Genomic DNA, 23,486 nt, shown 5'->3' on the forward strand with positions numbered 1-23,486 from the left:
ATTGTTGTGACAAATTAACACCAATTCTCTTAGCCCAACCAAGCTAATTATGCTCCTAATTATAAACTTGTATGCCCATCACTCTTGATGGTCAACATTTTTGCGTCTTGTTTGTGTGATAGCATGCCATACTCCTTATCTCACATAAGACATGACCTTAAGTAATGGGTTTAAGAAAATTTGATTGTTTATAGACCTTTGTGTGGATTATGATCAATAACATGTTTTCATAGACATTACCATTTCTAAGCATTCTGACATAGCATGTTTCATGGGGATGGTCGTGGTCAGTAGTGTGACAGCTACTTTTCTTGAGAAGACCTAGGCTATTTGGGACATGGCTGCTGCTATTCTCAGGCACATGAGCATTTCAGGGTGCTATCGGACATATAAGTGCGCCACCAAAGGCTTCTCACTGCAATTCGGTCGGTCTTGGTCGTTCCCCTGCAGATCCAGTCTCTCAAGGCCGGCTCCTCTTGTCGACTGCAGAGGCATGGCCATCTCATCCACCTCTGCTGCAGGTAACCGTTATTTCCTTCCTAACTGTTTGTGTCTTTCTCTACTATTATCAGTACAAAACTGAGAGGACCGAGTATGCTTCGAGGAAGAATGTTTCTGCAATCCAGTCGTACAGTAGCTTATGGTAGAGAGTCAGAAAGTAGACAATGCTAACAGATCTCTAATGTTATCTCAGACTGCTCTCTACCCTTTGAGCTTTGAAGCAGTGATAATGTGTAAGTAAAGCACAGCAGATCGGGGTGCTATGTAAAGTCCAAGTTATTAAGTCAAGGAAATCATAAGGGAAGAGAGCCATGGCATAACAAGTAAAGCCCTGTGCAAGATTGCAGAGCAGACTTCTTGCCCTAGATCAAGTGTGGACCTCGAATACTGATGACTTGAAAACAAACAAAGAAGAAGAAGAGTTAAAAAAGAAGTAGGTTGCAGTGGAGGAGGAGGAGGCTGCTGACTTCTGTTCCCGAGTATAGAACCTTATAAATTTTCAAAGCTTCACCGAATAGGTATCTGTATCCCTTGAAGAAGTCCATGAATAGCATGTTTAGGAATCCAAGAAGCTACTAGCTGCGAGCTATAGAATCTATGCTTTGCTTCTTTTCTCCGAGAGAGAGAGAGAGAGAGAGAGAGAGAGAGAGAGAGAGAGAGAGAGAGAAGCTTGGGTTTTTACCTATTATGGGGGGAAAAAAAAAAGCTTGGGGAAGGGCGGTTTTTTTTGGGGGGGGCGTTGATGCTTGAAAAGGGGGGTGGGTTGTGTGTGGCCAAAAAGGCTTGTTTTTTTGTATGAATACACACGGTACCATACCATATGGATCGTACCTATGGATCAATCAGTACTATGTACAAAGACAACCATGAATGTACACTTTTGCACAAGAAGCTACCACCAAAGTTTTGATTAGAATCTAGATGCTATCATATGCTTAGCCTATATTCTTGATTTTGCAAAATAAGTTTGGCTCTAATGACGATGCCTTTTACTAATACAAGCTCAATCACCTCAAGGCATGCTTCAAGAAGAGGGTTCAACACTTGATAAACCTTGCAATTTGTTAGGATGGTGTCATCTGTGGAGCATAGTTTAGAAGATTCATGAACTTTGAGTAGTATTCTTTCAAGGTTGAATTGAGTTAACGATGATAGACTCATTTAGTTGAGCTCTCTTTATTGTCTTCATTGTTTCTTCTTGCTTGAGTCTTCCTTTACACTTGCCATTTCTCACATGGTATACGTATTCATTCAATCACATGCTCTAAGTAAACATATTGTACACTTGTTTATTCATTCATAGCATTCATTCATTTACTTTAGAGTTATCTTTTTTCTCTATTTGTATAGAATGAATGCTATACTGATACGACCAAATGTACAGAATGACTTGTCTTTTGCTCTGAATGGGATCACAAACATGTTCCTTCTATACATTTGACTGAATGGGACCACAAATATCATTATTGTAATACTTCCATGCAATTAAAAATTAGTCGGTTAGTTCGAAAGTTAGTTAGTTAATTAATAGGTTAGTAAGGTTACTAACTAAAGACTAACTAAAGTAAAAACTAACTAACATTAATAACTAATAGTTTTTATTTAATTAAAAATATAAAAAAACTGAGAGTCGTAATCCGACATTTTTTCCGGATTGACAAGGATTGTAGCCACCCTTTTACGGAAGTTACAATTGGAATGAGAGTTATGAGCTATATTAATTAATCACTAGTGTTAATGTGTATAGTATGGATGGTCTAAAAATATTAGATTTTTGGGCAAAAAAAAACATATTTTAGATATTACTTATTGTAAATATCCTAAAAAGCTATGGAGATTTTAGAATAGGATGTCATGTAAAAAAAAAGAGTGGTTTTTTCAACTTGTTTTGGAGATTTCATACAAAAAAAGAAGGATTGGCGAAGTCGTGCGCATTGCGATTATAGTTTACAGAGAGTAAACAATACTTCGAATAGGGAGAAGAAAGAGTGATCTGGAAGATTTCTAATCAAGTGTTGTGAAGATTTTACTCCCCTTTCGGAGCTAACGGAACTATCAGAATTGTGATTTGAGCATTGGATTGTTGATTTTTCCAAGATCCCCTCCATAAAGAGCTATTCTTCTCAACCACAACCCTTCTTCTCTTGTTTAGCTATAAATATGAGGCATGAAAGCAATTAGGGAAGCACAAGGAGCTCCGAGAGGCTGCGAGAGAGAGTTAGAGAGAGGGAGGTAGAAAGATATTTCTCCAAGAGATTGTGAGGAGCTTGAGAGAGAGAGAGAGAGAGAGAGAGAGAGAGAGAGAGAGAGAGAGAGAGAGTTACCCCCAGAGGCTGCGAGGGAGAGAGTTAACTCAATTCTCCTATCTCGGTCTTCGACTAAGCCATCTTCTCTTACGCTTTGCCATCTCAAATTCATTCCTCCTTCTTTATCTCTCAAATCTACTTGCAGACGATGGTTCCTAAGCGAAGAGTGTCGCGTGCGGGTGGCAATCCCACACCCAGCAACGAAGCTTCGGGTGAGGGTATCACTGTCAATACAACTATGGTACCGGATACAAGTAATACATTTTCAAATTGTTAGATGCTTGCTTTGATTCCCACATGAGATACATTAAGTCCCATACTATGCCGCACGAGAATAGGTCATTGAAAATGATAAATTTCATCTTAATATTTGAAAGATGGAGTTTTCGAAGTGCACGTATCAAGAGAAGTAAATTGCATCTAGATGCTATGCGACAAATTTATACATAGTATGAAAAGTATATAAGGTTGTCGACTTCCTCTTCTTGCAAATTAGGAGTTATGTTTTGGCCACATTGAAAGTATATGTTGCGGCTTGTACGCCTGATGGATTGTATGGTAGACAACCGAGTCTAAAAGATATTCATCTTAGAAACTCTAGGCCTTTGCCCAAAGCTCTTGTCGACAATACGAATTGAGAGCTTATATTTAATAGATTGGGATCTTGATGATGTGCGTAGTTAGTATAAGCAAAGATCCTAAGGATTAAAACTAAGATGCCTTGGGATTCGCCTGATAACTACTATGTTTATCAATCTAACTCGGGGTTAGGTTAGATATAAATAACAACTCTAGGCCTCAAAGGCAAGTGGAGATCTCAAGGATTAGGAAGCCTAAGTCAAATTAAAGGGCAATACTTTTTGGACAAAAGGTTGGGTTTTCGATCAATGTAAGTGATCAATAGAACTTACATTTTGCATAGTTGTATGAAACCTTAACATATGCCTTAGCCGAAGGAAGGGAGTGTTAAGAAAAATTTTGTATAGTATTACTCTTAGATCCCAAGGGAGAGAGCGAATACGCAGATGGAAATGTTATCATGTCTATCCTTGCATTGTTTGGAAAAATACAATTGGTTTTGTTGGTTGATCAAACAACATCCTAAATGCTTTTATATTCAACTGATTGTTGGATTGTCGTTTGGATGATTAATCCAAGTGCTTGTGATTGATGGTAAATTCATGGTAGGGGTTTGTGATGACAAATTGCCATAGGAATAAAGGAATGTTTTCTTGGAAGATGATATTAGGACTGACTGCCTTGATTGTGCTTGATTTTTAAATGATTTAATTAAGGAAATGTTCTTTGCACGGGTGGATCACTTTCATGATCGCACCGTGGATCAACCCGAAAAGGGCAGTGCTCGATTCATGGGCCGAAGGAGGTTGAGTGGTGAAAAGGCCAACCACGAGAATAATGTTTCACTCCTAGGCAGCTTGCGGGTTAGGTGGAGGTTTGGACAACCCTTGCCAAGTCCGGAATGGAGTTGAAGACCTCCATGGCCCCAACGTCTGTGGCGTTGGAAGATCCTATTCTAGATAAAGGATGGAAATTGTAGTGCCATGTGATTTGGACTAGTTACTTCTGCAAGGCAGAAGGGATGTATAATTTCTCTTGGATGGGTTGGAGACAAAGATTAACTTGGAGATAAGTCAAGGAATTTGTTTGAACTTGTTTGTCAAAAGGATTGCTTGCTTTGTTTTCGTGTCTATGCTATAAATTATGCGAACGAACCCTGTTCCCTAAAAGGCTTAATTAAGGAAGCTGATTTTAAATGTCACATATAAATGTGGTAGGACCTAATTAAATAACTAAAGAATGTCTATTGAGGGAAGCGAGTAGGCGGAACCCTCGACGGGTCTGCCTTACGGCAGGGTGATCCCAGAGAACTGGGAGGCTTCTCACAAGGTTTTACCGACGTCTCGGACCTTTAGAAATTATTAGGTTAGAACCTTGATTCATGTCGTTTTAGGGGAGCCCACACATCTGGGGGTTCACTGTTGTATTTGATTGTCTCATGTCTTGGTATATGGATTCCATTTCTTGAGCATTCTTTTGAGTTTTGTCAGAGTGTAGTGAATGTGGAAGTGTATGGCAGGACTGAAAGAAAATGAACACGAGAGAAGAGGGAGAGAGAAAAGAGATAGTAGAACGTAGAAATCTGCAGTTAATGAATGGTGAAATGAAGAAGACATATGTATCCATAGTTTGTCGAATGTATCTCCGCGAGGCAATCTCTCTCACCATGGGCAAGAAAAATGCCAATAAATGATCAGGTCGGCCAATAACTGGCTAACCACACAAAAGCAATGGCTGAATAAAATAATGCCCAAAATGCTCTACAATAAAGTGTGGCTGCTGTGTGGCTTCCTGCACAGCCTGCCTAGTCTGTTCGATTGATCGAGAATGCTGGAAATGACTTGTAGATTGCATTGAAGATTGCTTTGGACTGTCCAACCTAAAAAATAGGAGATGCATAACTGTGTCCGAGAGTGCTAACTGTATAACAATAACTGCCAATGCCTATCTAGGGATAAATAAATCTCTAGCACCCCCTCGTAGATCTTGGATAGGGCATAAGGTTTAGGGGTTTGGAGTGTTGTTGAAGAACGGTCTAGGGAAGAGCCTTTGTAAAGAAATCTGCCAACAAGTTATCCTCTGTCTTGCAATAAACCACATCAATGATCGCATCCAAGATCTTCTCTCGAGTAAAATGGTAATGCATCTCAATGTGCTTTGACCTAGCTATCGAGAAAGCATGTCATTCCGTATAGTTTCCCTTCTTCATTCCCATTTTTGGTTTTTGTTTCCAGCCCCAAAAAGGCTTTCTAGGCCCTTTTGAGAGTCAGAGCGCTACTGGAGAGACTTTAGTGGGTGAGACTCAAGATTGTTTGTGCCTATATATATGGCACCACCCCCATTGGTTCATTCACTCACTTCACTTCTTTTTATGAGACCATCATGTCTCTCTCTCTCTCTCTCTCTCCCCTCTTCTTCCACCATCTCTATCCCTGTTGCCAAGCGCCAATCTCTAGCCTCCTTGGGCTGTCTTTATGGTGGTAGTGGCTTCTCCTTCGTTCCCATACACAGGGGACAGCTTCTTGGAGCCCTAACCCCTTGTGTTTGGTGCTCTCTCTTCCTGGTGTCAATATCCACTTGCTTGGCGCCAACTTCCACCCTTCAAGTATCACTAATCCCTATGTTTGACTGCCTAGAGGTCCTACTTCACCTATTGTCTCTATTGTCAGCTTGGCATAAGTTTTCTAGGCTCCATACAGTTGCGTTTTGGTTCTTGGCTGCTTTGCTTCCATTAGGTGTCACACTTTTAGTTGGCGTCATTATCATTAGAGGCTATCTTCATTTGCGTTTTCAGCTTCTAGCTTATCATCACTACCTAGTGTCACATCTAGTTGTTGGCGTTAGCTCATCAGGCTTGCATTTGCAAACTTCGAGGCTTCTTTGACTGTCTCCCTGCTCTAGGCACGAGTCTTCATCCTTGTGTTGTAGATTCAGGGTTTTCTCTTCATTGGCAATCTCCTTGCTCTAGGCGATGCCTCATCATCTATGCATTTACATGCTCAGAGGCTTCTTCAGCAATCTCCTTGCTCCAAGACATCTTTTGTGCTACGGCACCCTTGTATCAAATTCACTTCATTATTTCATTCCTTCATCATCTTATTTATCTGAGTTTCTCTTCTCTTCTCAATGTTTTTCGTATACACATTGTGTTTCTTCCCACAAAGCCTATTGTCTCTGTGGTTGCTCATTCATTTCTTGACACTAGCATGGAATACGAGATTTCGTACCAAAGTAATGCAACTTTCATTGTCGCAGTGCAATGTAGTAGGACTTGTTTGAGGACAGCCAAGCTCTCCTAACAATCGCCAAAGCCACATTGTCTCGTGGTAGAGAACACCACTCGGTACTCTGCCTCTATAGATGATAGGGCAACAATTTCCTACTTTCTACTTCGAGAGATAGCAACTACACCCAAAGTGAAGCAATATCCTATTGTTGACCTCTTGTGGTCAACATCTCCAACTCAATTTGAATCAGTCGAGCCTTGTAAAACCAAGGCTGAATCTTTTGTGCATGTTGAATAATAAATACCTAGGTGGGGTGTCCCCCTTCGGAACCACAAAATCCTCATAGCATCTTGCCTATGAACCAGCTTGGGTTCACTCATGAACCCTGCAAGCAAACCCATTGGAAAACACAAATCAATCTGAGTATTAAGGAGTCATATCAACAACCCGATCAATTGGCTGTAGTGGCCTATGAACCAGCTTGGGTTCACTCATGAACCCTGCAAGCAAACCCACTGGAAAACACAAATCAATTTGAGTATTAAGGAGCCATATCAACAACTTGATCAATTGACTGCAGTGGGTAGTATTTGCCACCGATAAATTTACATGGGCTATAGCCTTCCAGCTCAGATCCATGGGAGTAGAAAGAGCCTTACACTCCATCTCAAATGTAGTCAAAAGCTCCCGCACATACCATTGTTGGGAGATGGAAATCCCCCTCGGAGTTTGCCAAATTTCATTACCTAGAAAGAAGTGGAGAAGGCCCATATCTATCATCTTGAATATCTCTCCTTTGATTGCTTGACCTTTTGGGCATGGTCACTTGTCAAGATGAGATCATCCACATAAAGTGCGAACAATGTATGCCCTCTAGCTGCGATGTGGATATACAATTGAGGATTAGAAGAGGAATGTCGATATCCTAACTTTCCTTAGAGGAACAAGTCTTATCTTCTCTTTCCAAGCACATAGAGCCTGTTTGAGGCCGTAAAGGGCCTTCTTCAATTGTACACCTAGCCATTTGACGATGAAAAACTAGGAGGTTGCTCAACAAAGATCTCCTCCTTTAGATCTTAGGTAAGAAATGTAGACTTCACATCAAGTTGCTAGCCATTGCGTATGGTTAGCTAAGGTAAGAACAGTCCTAATGGTAGCCATTTGAGCTCCAGGTGGAAAGGTATCATGGAAATCGACTCTTAGCCTTTGTGCAAATCCTTTTGCAATAAGCCGCACCTTGTGTTTTCCAGAGTGCCATTAGTATGGTACTTGGTCTTAAAGACCCATTGATTCCAATTACCTTCCTGTGAGTGGGGCATGGCTCAAGATCCCAAGTGCCATTCCATTCAATGGCATCCAACTCCTACTTCATAGCCTTCTTCCAATTTTATGATTGTAAAGCTTCCTTCACGAAGGTGGGCTCCCTATTCTACATTGCACAAGACATCAAACAATAGTTAGTACAAACAAGCTTGGTGGAGTGTGCTTGGTTCCTCTTAGATTGCTGGGGGCCATCTTGCAACTGCTACTCCTCAGGGACTCCCTCAATCCTTACATTATGAAGTGTATCATGTGCCCAACGAGGAGGTCAATACTCCCCTTGCCGCCCTGCCTCTGCCAAAGTCTTTGGAATGTCCATTGGGGCCAGGTCAACGGGTGAATTTGGTGGTAAAGCAATTTTCTCCTCCATTGGTGGTGGAGCCTCAAGAGGCATAGGTTCTAATTGTGAGAGTGCGCAGCGGAAGAAGAACACGAACACGGAGGAGAGGAGAGAGAAAGCAGAGAATGAAGGAAGAAAATCTGCACTGACTGAAATGAATGCTGAATACAAAACTGGGGACTGATCAGCCCCTGCACGCAGCCCGAAGCGTCAGTGAGGGCACCAGATCAGGCTGATGATGATGGCAGCACCGAAGACGGAGGAGAAGGATGTCGGAGTGTGCACCTGCTGAAGAGAGAAGATCAGCCAAGTGTGGGGGGACTGGCTATATATAGCCAAAAGAGCCCAAAATTGGCCGACCTGCCCCAGGGGCCCTAAAAATGGGCCGAGTGCATTTAATGCAGTCCGACTGCATTAAATGCATTCGCAAAATGCTGACGTGGCACATCTGGGGCCAAAAAATCCTGAAACAGGGGGACAATGCCTGGCAGGTGTGGGCAGCCTGGGAAATGCAGAAACTGCCCTAAAAATGCACACTGGACCCCGACAAATAAAGGGATTGCATAGAAATGCTAACTGACAGCCAGTCCGACTGTGTCTAGCCTTCTCCACCATAACACATGACGGACATGTCAGAGCTCCTAATGTCCTCGTCTGACTCAGACTGAGGCTCACAGGCAGGAGATGACAAGGCATGACAAACATGACTGCTAACACCCCCTCTCAGATCCTGGATGTGGCTGAAGGCCAAGGGAGAAACGGATCCTGGGGTGGCAAGAGGAATGCCAAGGTCGATGAAGTCCGTCGATGTAGACTGCCGCTGAAGGAGCTCCTCATGATCCTGGGAATCCCCCTCTAAAACACTAGGGGCCAGGGAATCCACAGCCGCATCACCGAGATCGTCCCCCTCTGAAAGGGATGGGGGGTACGAGGAAACCACCGGAGGAGAAGGTGGGGGATGGGAAGGAACCTGTGGAATAGAAGGTGCACAAGCGGGAACGGGTGTAGCAATAGACTGCCTCGGAGGACCCTGCATCAAAGAAGGGGAATGGAGCCTGTAAAGCCCGCTCTCCTGCCAACCTGTAGATAAGACAGCTCCTGTAGAAGAATCCTCAATAACAACGGCATGCTCGGTGAAGATCACTCGTGTGCCAAGCCTCGTAAGGCCATAAACTGAGAGGAGGGGAAGGCCCAAATCCGGAACATGTAGGGCCTGTGAAAAGGAGCTCGAAGGTCGGTCGGTAAACAAAGGCAATGTGCCAACACCACTAATAGGCACCGATAAAATGTCACCAACAGTGACTGAACCCTCTGATGGACGGAGATCGTGTAACAAATCACCTCGGGGAGTCATATGACTCGAAGCACCACTGTCCACTAACCAAGGCTGCGCAGAAGACACTGCAGCCACGGAAGAAGGATCCTCCTCCAAAGCATGGATATGAAGGAACACTGACTCATGGGTAACAGCTGGTGTAGAGGTAGAAGAAGGCTCCGATGTAGATCCACCCTTCGCTCCCGGACGAAGGTGAGGGTACTTCTTCCAGCATTTCTCCTCGGGATGTGTCCCTTTCCCACAGTGTGGGCACTTCGGTCTCTCTGAATCTGAGTCAGAGCCTGAAGAACTGTCCTTCTGCTTAGCCTTTGACTTCTTCTTCTTCTTCTGTCCTCCCGAACCTGCAACAAAGGCTCTAGTGGAGTCGGATCCACTAGCACTGACCTCTCTGAGTCGCTCGTCATGCTCCAAGACAAGCGGGGATAGCTCCTCCCATAGAAGCTTCTCACGGGTCCTCGATGTAAGTAGGCTGGTGTAGAAGACATCAAACCGAGGTGATGGCAGCTAAGTCAAAAGAATCATAGCCATGTCTTCAGAAGATATCGTTCGATCGAGGGATGCAAGCTCATCCCTCATATCCTGTAATCTGTTGACGTGGTCCTTCATGGAAGGACTATCATCAATAGCGAGCATCCGCAACTTCTTTTCAAGAGATATCCGGTGGGCAAACGTCTTCTGCTGATAGAGAGACGCTAGCTTCTGCCACACGTCCGCTGCAGTCTTCAACCTGTGAACATGAACAAGGACAGAATCCTGCAAACTCAGAAAGAGGAAAGATCGGGCTCTAGAATTGAGCCGATCCCATAAGGCTGCGCGATCCATAGATGTCCCATCTGCGGGATCCACCATAGGCCGGGGAATAGGAACAGAAACAAGCTCCCAAAGATCGAAGGAGTCCAAGATACACTCCACCTTGCAGGACCAGAGAGAAAAGTTGGAGCCATGCTGAGGAAGTACGGGTATCTGTACAGGGGGTACCAAAGGCTGCATCTTCGGCCCATTGGAAAGGGCGCGCCGAGATACATGAATAGAAGGGGGATGGGAACGAGGAATAGACTCCGTATGACGATCCTCGCGATAGAAATCACGCCTCCGTTCAGATGAATGTCGAGACAAAAGCTCATCATCTGAGTCATCAAAACCTATAAACTGATGATAAGACATCTTCCAATCTGCAAAATACCAAACACCAAAGAAAACTGTGCCGATGCCGAAGAATGACCACCAGATGGGTCACCAACCACCAGAAGAACCACCAAACTCCAGGAAATCAGGTCGCCTATCACCAGGAGGTGAAAACGCAGTTGTGTAGGGCACAAAATCTGGAGGGAAAGTTGCTAGGCACCAAAACGCAGCCCAGAAAAGAAGCACTTGCTGGAGATGAGCCGCCAGGAGGGAAAACGACCACCTTGGATGCAAAACGCAGCCTGTAGGGGAGTTGCCCAGCTGAAGAGAAGGCCACCCAGCTGAAAACGCAGGGAGCAGGAGCTGGTTGATGACGTGGCAGCCTCTGGAAGGGGCTGATGCAGCAAACGCAAATATTCAGACCACCCGGAGGGGCCGCCTGGCTGTTGGAGAGAAGGGGGGCAGCAACAGATGAGAGGTGTGGTCTCTCTCCAGTCGATGAAGACCTCCGTGCTCTCAGTTTGGCGATGATACCATGTGAGTGCGCAGCGGAAGAAGAACACGAACACGGAGGAGAGGAGAGAGAAAGCAGAGAATGAAGGAAGAAAATCTGCACTGACTGAAATGAATGCTGAATACAAAACTGGGGATTGATCAGCCCCTGCACACAGCCCGAAGCGTCAGTGAGGGCACCAGATCAGGCTGATGACGATGGCAGCACCAAAGACGGAGGAGAAGGACGTCGGAGTGTGCACCTGCTGAAGAGAGATGATCAGCCAAGTGTGGGGGGCTGGCTATATATAGCCAAAAGAGCCCAAAACTGGCCGACCTGCCCCAGGGGCCCTAAAAATGGGCCGACTGCATTTAATGCAGTCCGACTGCATTAAATGCAGTCGCAAAATGCTGACGTGGCACATCTGGGGCCAAAAAATCCCAAAACAGGGGGACAATGCCTGGCAGGTGTGGGCAGCCTGGGAAATGCAGAAACTGCCCTAAAAATGCACACTGGACCCCGACAAATAAAGGGAATACATAGAAATGCTAACTGACAGCCAGTCCGACTGTGTCTAGCCTCCTCCATCATAACACATGACGGACATGTCAGAGCTCCTAATGTCCTTGTCTGACTCAGACTGAGGCTCACAGGCAGGAGATGACAAGGCATGACAAACATGACTGCTAACACTAATGTCATTGGATCAGATGTCCAATTGTCACATAGATCTCCAAGTATGGGATGCTCAACACCTCCCTTTGCAATTGGATACTCCACTGGCCGAACATCTTGACTCTTTGTATACCTTCCAAAAACGGGATTATAAAGCTTGTATCCTTGGGACTGCGAGCTATAACTCATGGACACTTGTCGTTTGGAAGCCGGCTCAGACTTATCCCTCTGTTTCTTTGGGATGTGAACATAAGTATCACACATGAACACCTTGAAATAAGACACTCGGCTTTTGCCTAAAGTCAGTCTCAAAAGGTATCATACCAACCATGACCAACGTAGGGGATTAATTAAGGATGTGGACAGTGGTGGCCACTGCCTTGGTCCATAGACATTGATGTGTCTGCTAATGCTCCATCACAGTCTATGCCATCTTGATCATACTGTGATTCTTTTGCTCCAATATGCCATTCTCTTGAGGTGTGTTCATGTTGTCAAACTCTTGGTGAATGCCATGATCTACACAAAACCTGGCTAGCTTGTTGGAGACAAACTCTCCTTTGTCGGATCGTAGGGTCTTGAGTTTCCTGCCAGACTTGTCCTCCTTGAAGGTCAACCAATCCTAAAAGTGCGGGAATCCATCGGACTTCGGCTCCAAGAAATACGCCCAAGTCATCTTGCTAAAAACATCAACAATTAACATAAAGTATTAGCTTTACTTTATGGACTCTATTCACATTGGTCCATATACGTTCGTTGAAACAAGTTTCAAGGGCTGATTAACCCTCTGTGAAGTCTTGTTAGGAATCACATTTCTATGATGCTTGCCACAAATGCAAGATACACATGGCGGGTGATTCACGCCAATCTTAGACAATCCACTCACAAGCTGACCACAAGCAACCTTCTGAAGGTATTCGTAGTTGAGGTGGCCAAACTGAGCATGCCATAGCTCAATTTGAGTTTGAGAAGAGAGAAGAAGAGAAGTAAAGGCTGATGAAGTTGGCATCTTGTAGACTCCATTCTCCCCATGACTTGCACAAAGAACTTGTCTAGAATCTCCATCAAGAACTTGGAAAGAGTCCTTATCAAACTTGACCATGAGACCAAGAGCACAAATCTTACTCAATGAAAGAAGATGATATCCCAAACTCGGCACATGGAGAACTTGTGATGTGTGGCACCACCTTGTCCCTCTGGAATCAACTGTATTTCATCTTTGCCTTTGATAGGGATTGGAGAGCTTTCACCTATGAGAATTCACCCATGCATTGGACGCATAGGGGCAATACCATTTGTAGAAGGAGTTGTATGGCGGGAAGCCCAGTATCCACAATCCACCCATGAGGTTGAGGGGCCAACATCACTACATTAGAGGCTATTGGAGGAGCATGCTCAATCACCTCCAAATGGAGAAAGGTGGCCAACGAAGAACTCGTTGTATACATCATTCTCATGTTTGGTATATGGATTCCATATCTTGAACACATCTCTGAGTTCTCTTCCTTTGCAGTGTTCTTTTGTTCTTTTGTTCTTTTGTTTTCTTTCTCATCTATCTTATCTTCAGCAATTTATTTCAGCACTTGTCTATGCTTCCATTGCTACATTACTTCTGATACTTGTCAAGGCAATCCTTCTTCCAATGACCTGTCTTGCGACAAATGTGACAAATAGACTCCTTGGCTTTATCTTGCTTGGTCTTCATGTCCTTCTTCTTCTTCTTCTTCTTCTTGTTCTTCCCCTTCTATTGGGAAGAGTGTCTTGTTAACGCCTCCGACTTGGGAGCATTATGACCTTTGAGTTCCTCCTAGTCTATGACCATGCGAACCAACTCCTCCTACTAAAGGGTATTTGTCCCCCTTGAAGCAATCAAGGCGGAATCGAAAGCACTGAATTAGGGCAATAATTGTGAAAGAAGAGTTATTGTTGTGTCCTCTGAGGTAATCATCTTCCCTGTGTTCGAGACCCATATATGCAATTGCCGATGCTTATTGAAATGCTTCTGTATGGAAGCGGACTTTGTGTTGGGTGTAAAGGCCCTTATGTTGTCTTGTGTATCTCCTGTGTACATATTACTTCATACACGTGAACTCACCCTAGCGGATGTAAGTGTACGGTATCCTAAGTATAAATACATCATTTTATTCTGTGTGTACCACACTGGTACATACCTATCCATCGACTCACTCTCACTCTCACTGTTCAGCACTATTCAGCACCTTGATTAATGTGTGCTCTCTCTTTGCTTCCGCTTGTTTTGACAAACTGGTATCAGAGCACAGATCGTGCATGCTTTCCGAGACCAACAGGTAGCAGGTGACCAGTAGGTAGCAGTTCGTGAAACGAGCCTTTTTTCTTGGATAGGGTGGTTTAACCTGATTAAGCACTTAATTACAACAATCAGCAAATGAACATAAACTGAAATGCTTACTTTACCTTCATAAACTTGGACAGTGGACACCCTGTTGGCCTCAAAACTGGCACCCCTTTCGGTATTTCTTTAATTTCAATTGCTAATGGATAAATTACAAGCCGAGGTTTCACGATCTCCTTGGCTGATTCAAAAACCCCTTGCTGTTCCAATAATTAGCAAAGCATTCGGGCAAATTGCTCCTTGCTGTTTCAATAATCAGCAAAGCATTTGGGCAAATTGCACATTTGATTAATAACATGCTAGTAACATTTTGAGATGCTTTAATCTTGCTAGTAACATTTGATTAAGTTATTAATCAAATGTGCAAGGTTGTTTAGCACATGTGATGCACATGGCAATTATTTCATGGGAACGGGACGAGGACCTCGAGGATGTAGTGGGTGTTAAAGGCAAAAGTTGTGTTAAGTTATGCCAACTGGGTTTTGGTGGTCAGTTGGTGCCAAGTTGGACCCTAGGACAATTGTTTGGCCATTAAGTATCAGTGGTGACACTAGGGGCTAGCATTAATTAATTAATTAATGCTAGTCTAAGGGTCAACAGAGGTTGGGAACCACTCCAAGTTGCAAATGGCCTAGCCAATTTCATTACAGATGGGCATGTTTAATTTTGGGCAGGGTTAAAAGGGTTGAAATTAATTTTCAGAATTAATTAATTCTGAAAAATTAATTTAATGGCTGAAAATGCAGTAGGAAGGCTGCCACTTGGCAAAATTTTCCCATGCAACTAGGGAGAAGGTTGTTGGAGGGTGGTGGAAGTTGAATGGCAGCCATTCGGAGCTTGGTAGAGGGAAAGGAGGTGATTAGATTTGGCTCTGAGAGGCGACAACGACTGATCACGTGCGGCGACAGGACAGGGGGCAGCAGGTTTTCTCTTCCGCCTCAAGAGAGGCAGCGGTAGGAGAGGAGGGCTCGCCTGCTGAGTAGGTGTTGTACCCCCCTTTTGAAGTTGTTGGTGCCATCAGATTTGTCATCAGAGCTACGAATCAAAAGATACATTTCAGTTGATTTTCTCTCTTTCTACAGCATTCTCTCATCTCCTCCAGTCTATGCTCAAGTATTCTTAGCAATTCTTAGCCATTGGTAGTAGGGTACAATCAAATTTGGTTGATAGCAAAGAGTTTACTGCTGTAAACCCTAAATTACAGCAGTAATTAGGGTTTAGCAGCCACCTTGGGACCCATGCCATCAGTCAAAGGCATTGTACATTGAAACCAGCACCGGAAATTTGTGGAATTGTGAGGACTTCAGATGCCAGCCCATCTATTGTGAATTGGGGGCAGCATTTGATCAGTTGGGGTTCCATTAGAGCAAGTCCTAGGTGAAAATCAAGGGGCAATTTGCTTGAATGCTTTGTTAATTATCGGAACAGCAAGGGGTTTTTGAATCAGCCAAGGAGATCGTGAAATCTCGGCTTGTAATTTATCCATTAGCAATTGAAATTGAAGAAATACTGAAAGGGGCGCCAGTTTTGGGGCCAACAGGGTGTCCACTGTCCAAGTTTATGAAGGTAAAGTGAGCACTTCAGTTTATGTTCATTTGCTGATTGCTGTAATTAAGTGCTTAATCAGGTTAAACCACCCTATCCGAGAAGGAAGGCTGGTTTCAGTTCGACCAGGCTGCAGACGAAACGGGCAGACGTGACAGGCGTTGCAAGCAACTGTTCAGACAGATGGGCTCCAGGTCAGCACTTGCTGGTCAGTGTGACGGTTGCTAGGAATTGCGTGGCGGGCGACAGACAGGACTGACGAAGGCAGCGTGTGTGGCAGGCGATAGAGAAGGACGAAGGCCAGGTTGACGGGGACTGATGGGCTGACCAGTGCGTGGCGGCGACAATCGACAAGGCTAGACGTCAGACGCGCAACGCGTGACGGGGCGATAGGGGCAGGTCAACGTTAATCTTTAAAATTTGGAAATTTTTTTGGTTTCCTCTCTCTTCTCCCAGGTATTCACGCGTGCAAGCACAGAACACAAATTTGTGCAAGTTTGCTCCTGGAAATTTGGGGCTTTTCCCAGATTTGATGCCGGACATATATTTCAGTGACTTTTGAACCATAAATTGCAGACATTGAGTCCACGAGTCTTTGAAATTTTGGGGATTTTCTGATTCAAGTGAAATTTTTGCTTGGTTGAGCAAATTTCTTGGATGTGAACTATTGGACCCCGAAATTTGGGGCTTTTGCAGAATTCGTAAAATTTCTGCAATATTAGCCCATACTTGATGCTCGGGAAGATGCATTGATGCAATTGGAGAAAACTCATTGCAAAATTTTTGGGGCTTTTCATATTGATGTATTTTGAGTTGATTTGAGATCAGACAGTGAAATTTGTAACAGATTCACTGCTGAGTGGGAGTCTTTTGAGCTTTGGATGCTTCAAATGTTGAAAAAGGGGCGGCTTCTCTTAATATATCTATTGCTGAATACTCACTATGTAGTGAAACAATGGTAAATATAGCATTTGAGTCATTGCATTTGGGTATTATGGTGATGTATTACTGAAGTGGGAGCTGTCTTTAATGTAAACGTATCAGATTTGATTCATGTATATGTTGTAATTAGTACTTGAGACTGAAATTGCAGCTAAACATCTACTTCTTGGACACCTTGGAAGTATAAGAGTGTGTACTTGTTGTTACAATTCAACAACCTTGCTATTGGCTGAAAGCATTCAGCCCTTTATTGCAGTTGTGTATTACTGAAGATGGCTGGTAGTGCATCTACATCTGACATAAAGAATCTCTTTGAGATTCGTAAATTCGATGGCAATGGTTTTGATTTTTGAAAAGATCGTATGCAGGTTATACTCTTTCTAAAGGATTGTGATGATGCTTCAGTAGAACATAAGCCTGTTGCTTTGTCAGATGAGGATTGGGCTAAAATGAATAAAAAGGCCATTACTTGCATTAAAATGGCCGTCACAGATGATATCTTGGTTGATATAAAGGGGCTTGATACTGCCTATGTAGTTTGGGAGAAACTCAAGGCTACTTATGAGAATATAACTCTTGCAATTAGGTACATCTGCGAAAGTTGGTCAGCTTGAAGCTTGATGAGTCTAAGCCTGTCTCAAAGCATTTGAATGCTTTCACTGGTATTTTGAGTCAGTTATAGGATGTAGGTTTGCCAGCTTTTGATCCTAAATTGAGGGCTATCTTCTTGCTCATGACCTTACCCGATTTATAGGAAGCATTGGTTGTGTCATTGAGCAATAACCCGAAGTTGACATTTGATGGTGTGCGTGGTTCTATTCTAAATGAAGAGATTAGACGGAAGGCAAGTGGGAAAAATAGAGGATCAACCTACAATGTAAGAGGAAGAGCTGAAAAAAGATCGAATGTTGCAAATAAAAACAAAAATCCCAGCAAAATCAAGGAAAAACAGCAAGATGTAATTTGTTATCAATGTGCTCACAAAGGGCATAAAAAACCCGATTGCAGGTATTTTAAAAGGGAACAAGAACGTAAGAAGGAGGCTAATGCAAAAGGCAAAAAGAATGACAAGGATGGTAGCTCTACCCCTAAAGAGACAAAAAAAACAAATGTGGTATCTAGTGTTATTATTGAGGAAATAGAAGAGGATAAAGATGCTGATTTGTTGGCTGCATTTTTAGATTCACTTGTTATGACAGCGGAGGACATGCATATCACTAAAATGGATGTGATAGATGCTTTGTTGTCAGCTCATGATGGTTTGTCACAATTGTGGATTGTTGAGAGCGGTGCTTCATTTTATGTAACTCCATCTTTGGAGTGTTTTTCTTCTTATGCAGAAGGTAATCTTGGAAAAGTCTACCTTGGCAACAATCATGCATGTGATATTGAAAAAATAGGCACCATACACATGGATCTAGAAGATGGTCAGGATTTGATTCTTCATGATGTTAGGTATGTACTTGGCATTAAGAAGAGCTTGCTTTCTGTTGGGCAGCTAGACAACAAAGGTTGCTTCACTACTTTTGGTGGTGAAATGTGGAAAATACAGAAAGGGTCAATGCTAGTCACTAGAGGTGGTAAAAAGGGGACTGTGTATTATTTCTACTGCAATGCACTTCCTTGAAAGTTTGTTGCAGTTGCTGAAGTACAATCACACATGGAGTTATGGCACAAGCGTCTTGGACACATGAGCCAAAAGGATTTGCAGGCACTTTCTTCACTTCGAAGAGTTGATGTGAAAAACTCAAAGCTTGACTTTTGTGATGATTGTGTTCTTAGTAAGCATGTAAAGAGTCCATACTCTCATGGAGCCTCTTGGAAGGCATGTATCTTGGATTTAGTCCATTCTGATGTATGCACCATGTCAATAAAAACTTATAGTGGTTTCCGTTATTTTGTGTCTTTTATTGATGACCATTCTAAGAAGCTATGGGTTTACTTGCTTAAGTAGAAAAGTGATGCATTGGATGCTTTTAAAAGGTTTTATGCTTTGGTTAGTACTCAAAAGGGCTTAAAGTTAAAATGCATAAGGATAGATAACGGGGGAGAGTATGTATCTAAAAAATTCAATAAGTTTTGTGATGTCAATGGGATTAAACGAGAGCTTACAGCTCCTTACAATCTATCATCTAATGGTGTGGCTGAGTGAATGAATCGCATATTATGTGAGAAGATTCGGTGCATGCCGTCCACAGCTAATCTCTCACAATCGTTTTGGGGAGAGACACTTAAAACCGCGGTGTATATTTGCAACCGATCTCCACATCGCACACTTGAAAGTGGTATCCGTGAAGAGGTTTGGTCTGGCAAACCTGCTTCATATGACTACTTAAGGGTCTTTGGTTGCGAATGCTATGTACATGTATCTGTTGATAGCAGAACCAAACTTGAGATGAAATCTCATAAAGGTATCTTTATGGGTTATGGAGATGAAGGTGAAATGGGTTATAGAGTTTGGGTTCCAACCATGAAAAAGGTGCCATGTAGTTGGGATGTGGTATTTAATGAGTTAAAGTTATTGAAAAATGCCACATCTAAAGACTCAGGGAAAAAGATAGTTAAATTTCAGCATGATCAATACCTTGAGCAGCCATCAGCCACTGAAAATTCAGCTCCTTTTAATGCTGATTATGACAATCAGTGTATCATTATTGAGCTAGATGAAAATGGGTAGCAAGGGGATGTTGAACATCAACTTCAGCACCAAAATCAGCATGCTGAAAATGAATTACAGCAGCCTAAAATTGTATTACAGCAACTTGAACATGCAGTTTAGCAACCAAACAATGAGGTCATTGACATTCCTTTGGATGTGGATCCATTACCTGATAACACAAATCATTGGGTAAGAAGGTCTACACGTGTTAGATGATCTATACAAAGATTTGATCCTTCTTTGGATTGCATTTTGCTCACAAATGAAGGTGAGCCTCTTACGTATGAAGAGGCCTTATCATGTGAATTAAAGAAAAAGTGGGAGCTAGCTATACAGGAAGAAATGAAGTCATTGTATCAAAATGATACTTGGGATTTGGTTACATTGCCCAAGGATAGGAAAGCCATTTCTAACAAATGGGTTTATAAAATCAAATGTGTGGATGGCAAATCCAAATACAAAGCTAGACTTGTGGCTAAGGGCTATACACAAAAGGAGGGCATTGATTTTCAGGAAGTATTTTCTCCTGTTGTCAAAATGACCACTCTTCGAGTGTTATTTGCCATTGTAGCATCTATGGATCTTGAACTTGATCAGATGGATGTTAGAACTATATTCTTGCATGGTGATCTGGAAGAAGAGCTGTACATGAAACAACCTAAAGGCTTTGTTATACAAGGAAAGGAGCATTTGGTATGCAACCTTAAGAGAAGCTTGTATGGTTTGAAACAGGCTCCTATACAATGGCATAAAAAGTTTGATGCCTTCATGCTCTCACATGGATTTAAAAGTAGTGCAGGTCATTGCTTATATATTAAGAAGGTTGATGATGGAAGCCTTTTTATACTTGTGCTTTATGTGGATGATATGCTTATTGTTAGTAAGTATAAAAGCGAGATTAATGCATTGAAAAGACAGCTGAATTCAACCTTTTCTATGAAGGATTTGGGTGTAGCTGAACATATTTTGGGCATGCGTGTGACACAAGGTAGAGAGCAGCAACTCTTATTTCTCTCACAAGAAAAGTACATCAGCAAAGTACTTGATCGTTTTTCTATAGTTGATGCTAAGCCTCTTGGTGTACCTTAAGCTTAGCAAGGCAGATTGCCCAAAAGATGATAAGGCAGCTAGCTCTATGAAGGGTGTTCCTTATGCTTCAACTTGTGGTTCATTCATGTATGCTATGGTTGCGACTAGACCTGACATTGCTTATGCAATGAAAGTTATACGCAGGTTTATGTCAAATCTTGGCAAAGCACATTGGGAAACAGTGAAATGTATCTTATAGTACATTAAGGGCACACAAAGAAAATGTATTTGCTATGGCAAGGGTATGTTAGATTTGCAGGGGTATTGTGATGCAAACATGGCAGGTGACTTGGATACTCGCAAGTCTACTAGCAGGTACATCTTTACCTTGACTGGTTGGGCGGTTTCTTGGTGCTCTAGATTGCAAAAAATAGTAGCACTCTCTACCACTGAGGCCGAATATATTTTAGCCATTGAAGCTTCAAAAGAAGTAGTTTGGCTTGGTCGATTGGTCAAGGATTTTGGGCTGCCCACCAAAACACCTGTACTTGGATGTGATAGCCAGAGTGTTGTATAGCTAGCTAAGAATGCCATGTTTCATGCACATACTAAACGTATTGATGTTCGGTATCATTTTATTAGACAGGTTGTGGATAATGGTCTAGTCACCCCGACTAAGATCAAATCACAGGATAACCCTGCAGATGTTCTCACTAAAAGTCTTGCAAAAGCTCAACATGAGCATTGCATTAGACTTGTGGGAGTTGGTTAAAGGTTTGCTTAGGACCTTTAAGTGGGAGGTTGTTGGGTGTAAAGGCCTTTTACGCTCTTCCGTGTATATATTACTTCACACATAAACTCACCCTAGAGGGTGTAAGTGTACCATACCCTAAGTATAAATACATTCTTATATTCGTTGTGTGTACCACATTGGTACACACCTATTTGCTTTTGCTTCTACTCGACACTTGGATGGGTTTAAAGTTTGCACCTTTACCTTTAGAGTAATGGCCATCTACTTGTACAACTGGTCTAACTCTAGCCATATCTCCCAAGCAATTATCAAATGCTCAAGGTGAGCTATAATTGTTGGAGTGCAAGAGAGAGAGAGAGAGAGAGAGAGAGAGAGAGAGAGAGAGAGGAAAGAGCGGATGTAGGCATTCAGTTTATCCCAATGTATATGTACCTTGACCAACTCAGCTCTCTCATCAGTAGAAAGCTTGGAGGCATCATGAGCTATAGGACGATCTATAGCCTCGATCACTAGCTCTGCCAAATCATACAACTCCAAGATGGCAAACATTAATACTTGCCAAATGCAGTAATTCTCCCCAGTGAGCTTTCGATTGGAAGGAAGTGTGGGTAACACGGGGACCTTGTGGTCCATAATAGCTGAAAACTCCATGTCAATCTCGGAAGACATTGTCACTTGAATAACGTGCACAAAAACAAGGGCGCCGCAAATGGTGCTTGCTGGGGCTTTCTCCACTTGTCTTGTACTTGTCTCAATTGTTGAGGCGGTGAAAACTCACAATTTGCTTCAAAAGGTTGAAAATGTAAACTTTTGTTGAAGTGGAATCTCCTGTTCAGGTCTGCCCATGATCAATTAGCCCTTTAGTGTTATTCTAATACCATGTCAGTGTAAGAGTGAAGTGGTGCGGAAGCGTATGACCAAGACGGAGAGTGAATAGAGAGAGAAAGAGAGAGAGAAAGAGACAATGGAACATAGAAAATATGCCATGAAGAATACTGTATAAGGAAGTAGATATGTACACGGGTGCAGAGTGTATGCTTGTGTATGTCTCCACCTCGAAGATCTCACGGGTTATGAACCTTGAAGTATGTGCAGCGGGCTCCACGATCAGCAATCTAGAAACCTGTGATCAGAAATATATGAAAGTGTGTGGAGGTTGGGCAGAATAAATAGGCCAAAAAGAAATGTGAAAAGTAATGCAGGTTGGCTGCATTAAATGCAGCTGATTGCACACAAACTGGCCGACTGCTCCGGCTGTGCCATGTGGCACCTGCGATGACTGCAACCTGCTGCGCCTACTGACGTCTCTTGTTGTACGACCAGACTGCCACGTGTCATGTCTATTGCGACTTCACAGAAATCTGCCACATGGATATGCTGCTTGCTCCACCATACAAAACTGCTTGCGAATGCTTGTTTGACATGAATAGCATATGTACATAGCCTATTTGATGAATGCCTGTCTAGGGGATGACATTCTCTAACACCCCCTCTCATATCTTGAACTTGGCATAAGGCTAAGGGATTTGGAATGCTGGCGAAGTAAAGCCTGAGGAAGTGCCTTCGTAAGCAAGTCTACAAGATTGTCCTCTGTCTTGCAGTATACCACATCAATAGTCTCATCCAGAAGCTTCTCCCGAATGAAATGGTATAGAATCTCGATGTGCTTCATCCTAGCATGAAACATAGGATGCCGGGCCAAGGCAATGCAACTCTCATTGTTGCATTGAATAATAGTAGGATTTATTTGTGGGCAGCCAAGCTTCTCCAATAACCTGCGAAGCCATACTGTCTCACATGTGGTAGAAGACGCTACTCGATACTCCGCCTCAGTCGAAGATAGGGCAACTATGGGTTGCTTCTTGTTGCTCCATGAAACAACACATGCACCCAAGGTAAAGCAATAACCTATCGTGGACCTCTGATGATCCACATCGCCAGCCCAATCTGAATCACTCCATCTTGCAAGTACCAAGCCTGCATCACTTGTACTGGTTGGATAATAGATCTCGAGATTGGGGTCCCCTTAAGGAACTGCAAAATCCTCTGAGCAGCTTGCCAATACACCATCTGGGTTTACTTATGAACCGGGCCAGGACACCTATAGCATAAGTTAACACGAGCGTTGAGAAGCTAGATCAAGGAGCCAACCAATTGTCTAGAACGGGTAGCATCCGCCAAAGGAGAATCAAAATGGGTTGTGGTCTTTTAGTTCGGGTCCATAGGGGTCGTAATAGACTTGCATCCCTCCATCTCATACGTAGTTCAGAGCTCTTGCATA

The 23,486-nt window shown here is 43.0% G+C and overlaps 1 protein-coding gene across 1 annotated transcript in view; it reads left to right on the top strand.

Annotated features, from left to right (window-relative positions):
• The first annotated feature begins 211 nt into the window (after positions 1-211).
• LOC148013046 (uncharacterized) overlaps positions 212-23,486 on the top strand; it is a 47,893-nt gene continuing 24,618 nt past the window's right edge. Inside the window, exon 1 of the mRNA XM_087667677.1 lies at positions 212-521. Within this exon, the coding sequence (XP_087523803.1) occupies positions 338-521 (184 nt within the window). The 5' untranslated portion in view covers positions 212-337. The remainder of the gene's footprint in view (positions 522-23,486) is intronic.

The sequence above is a fragment of the Lygodium microphyllum genome, chromosome 26 (genome assembly GCF_053477565.2).
Source record: "Lygodium microphyllum isolate KBCC chromosome 26, Lygodium_microphyllum_v1.1.10, whole genome shotgun sequence".
NCBI lineage: Eukaryota > Viridiplantae > Streptophyta > Polypodiopsida > Schizaeales > Lygodiaceae > Lygodium > Lygodium microphyllum.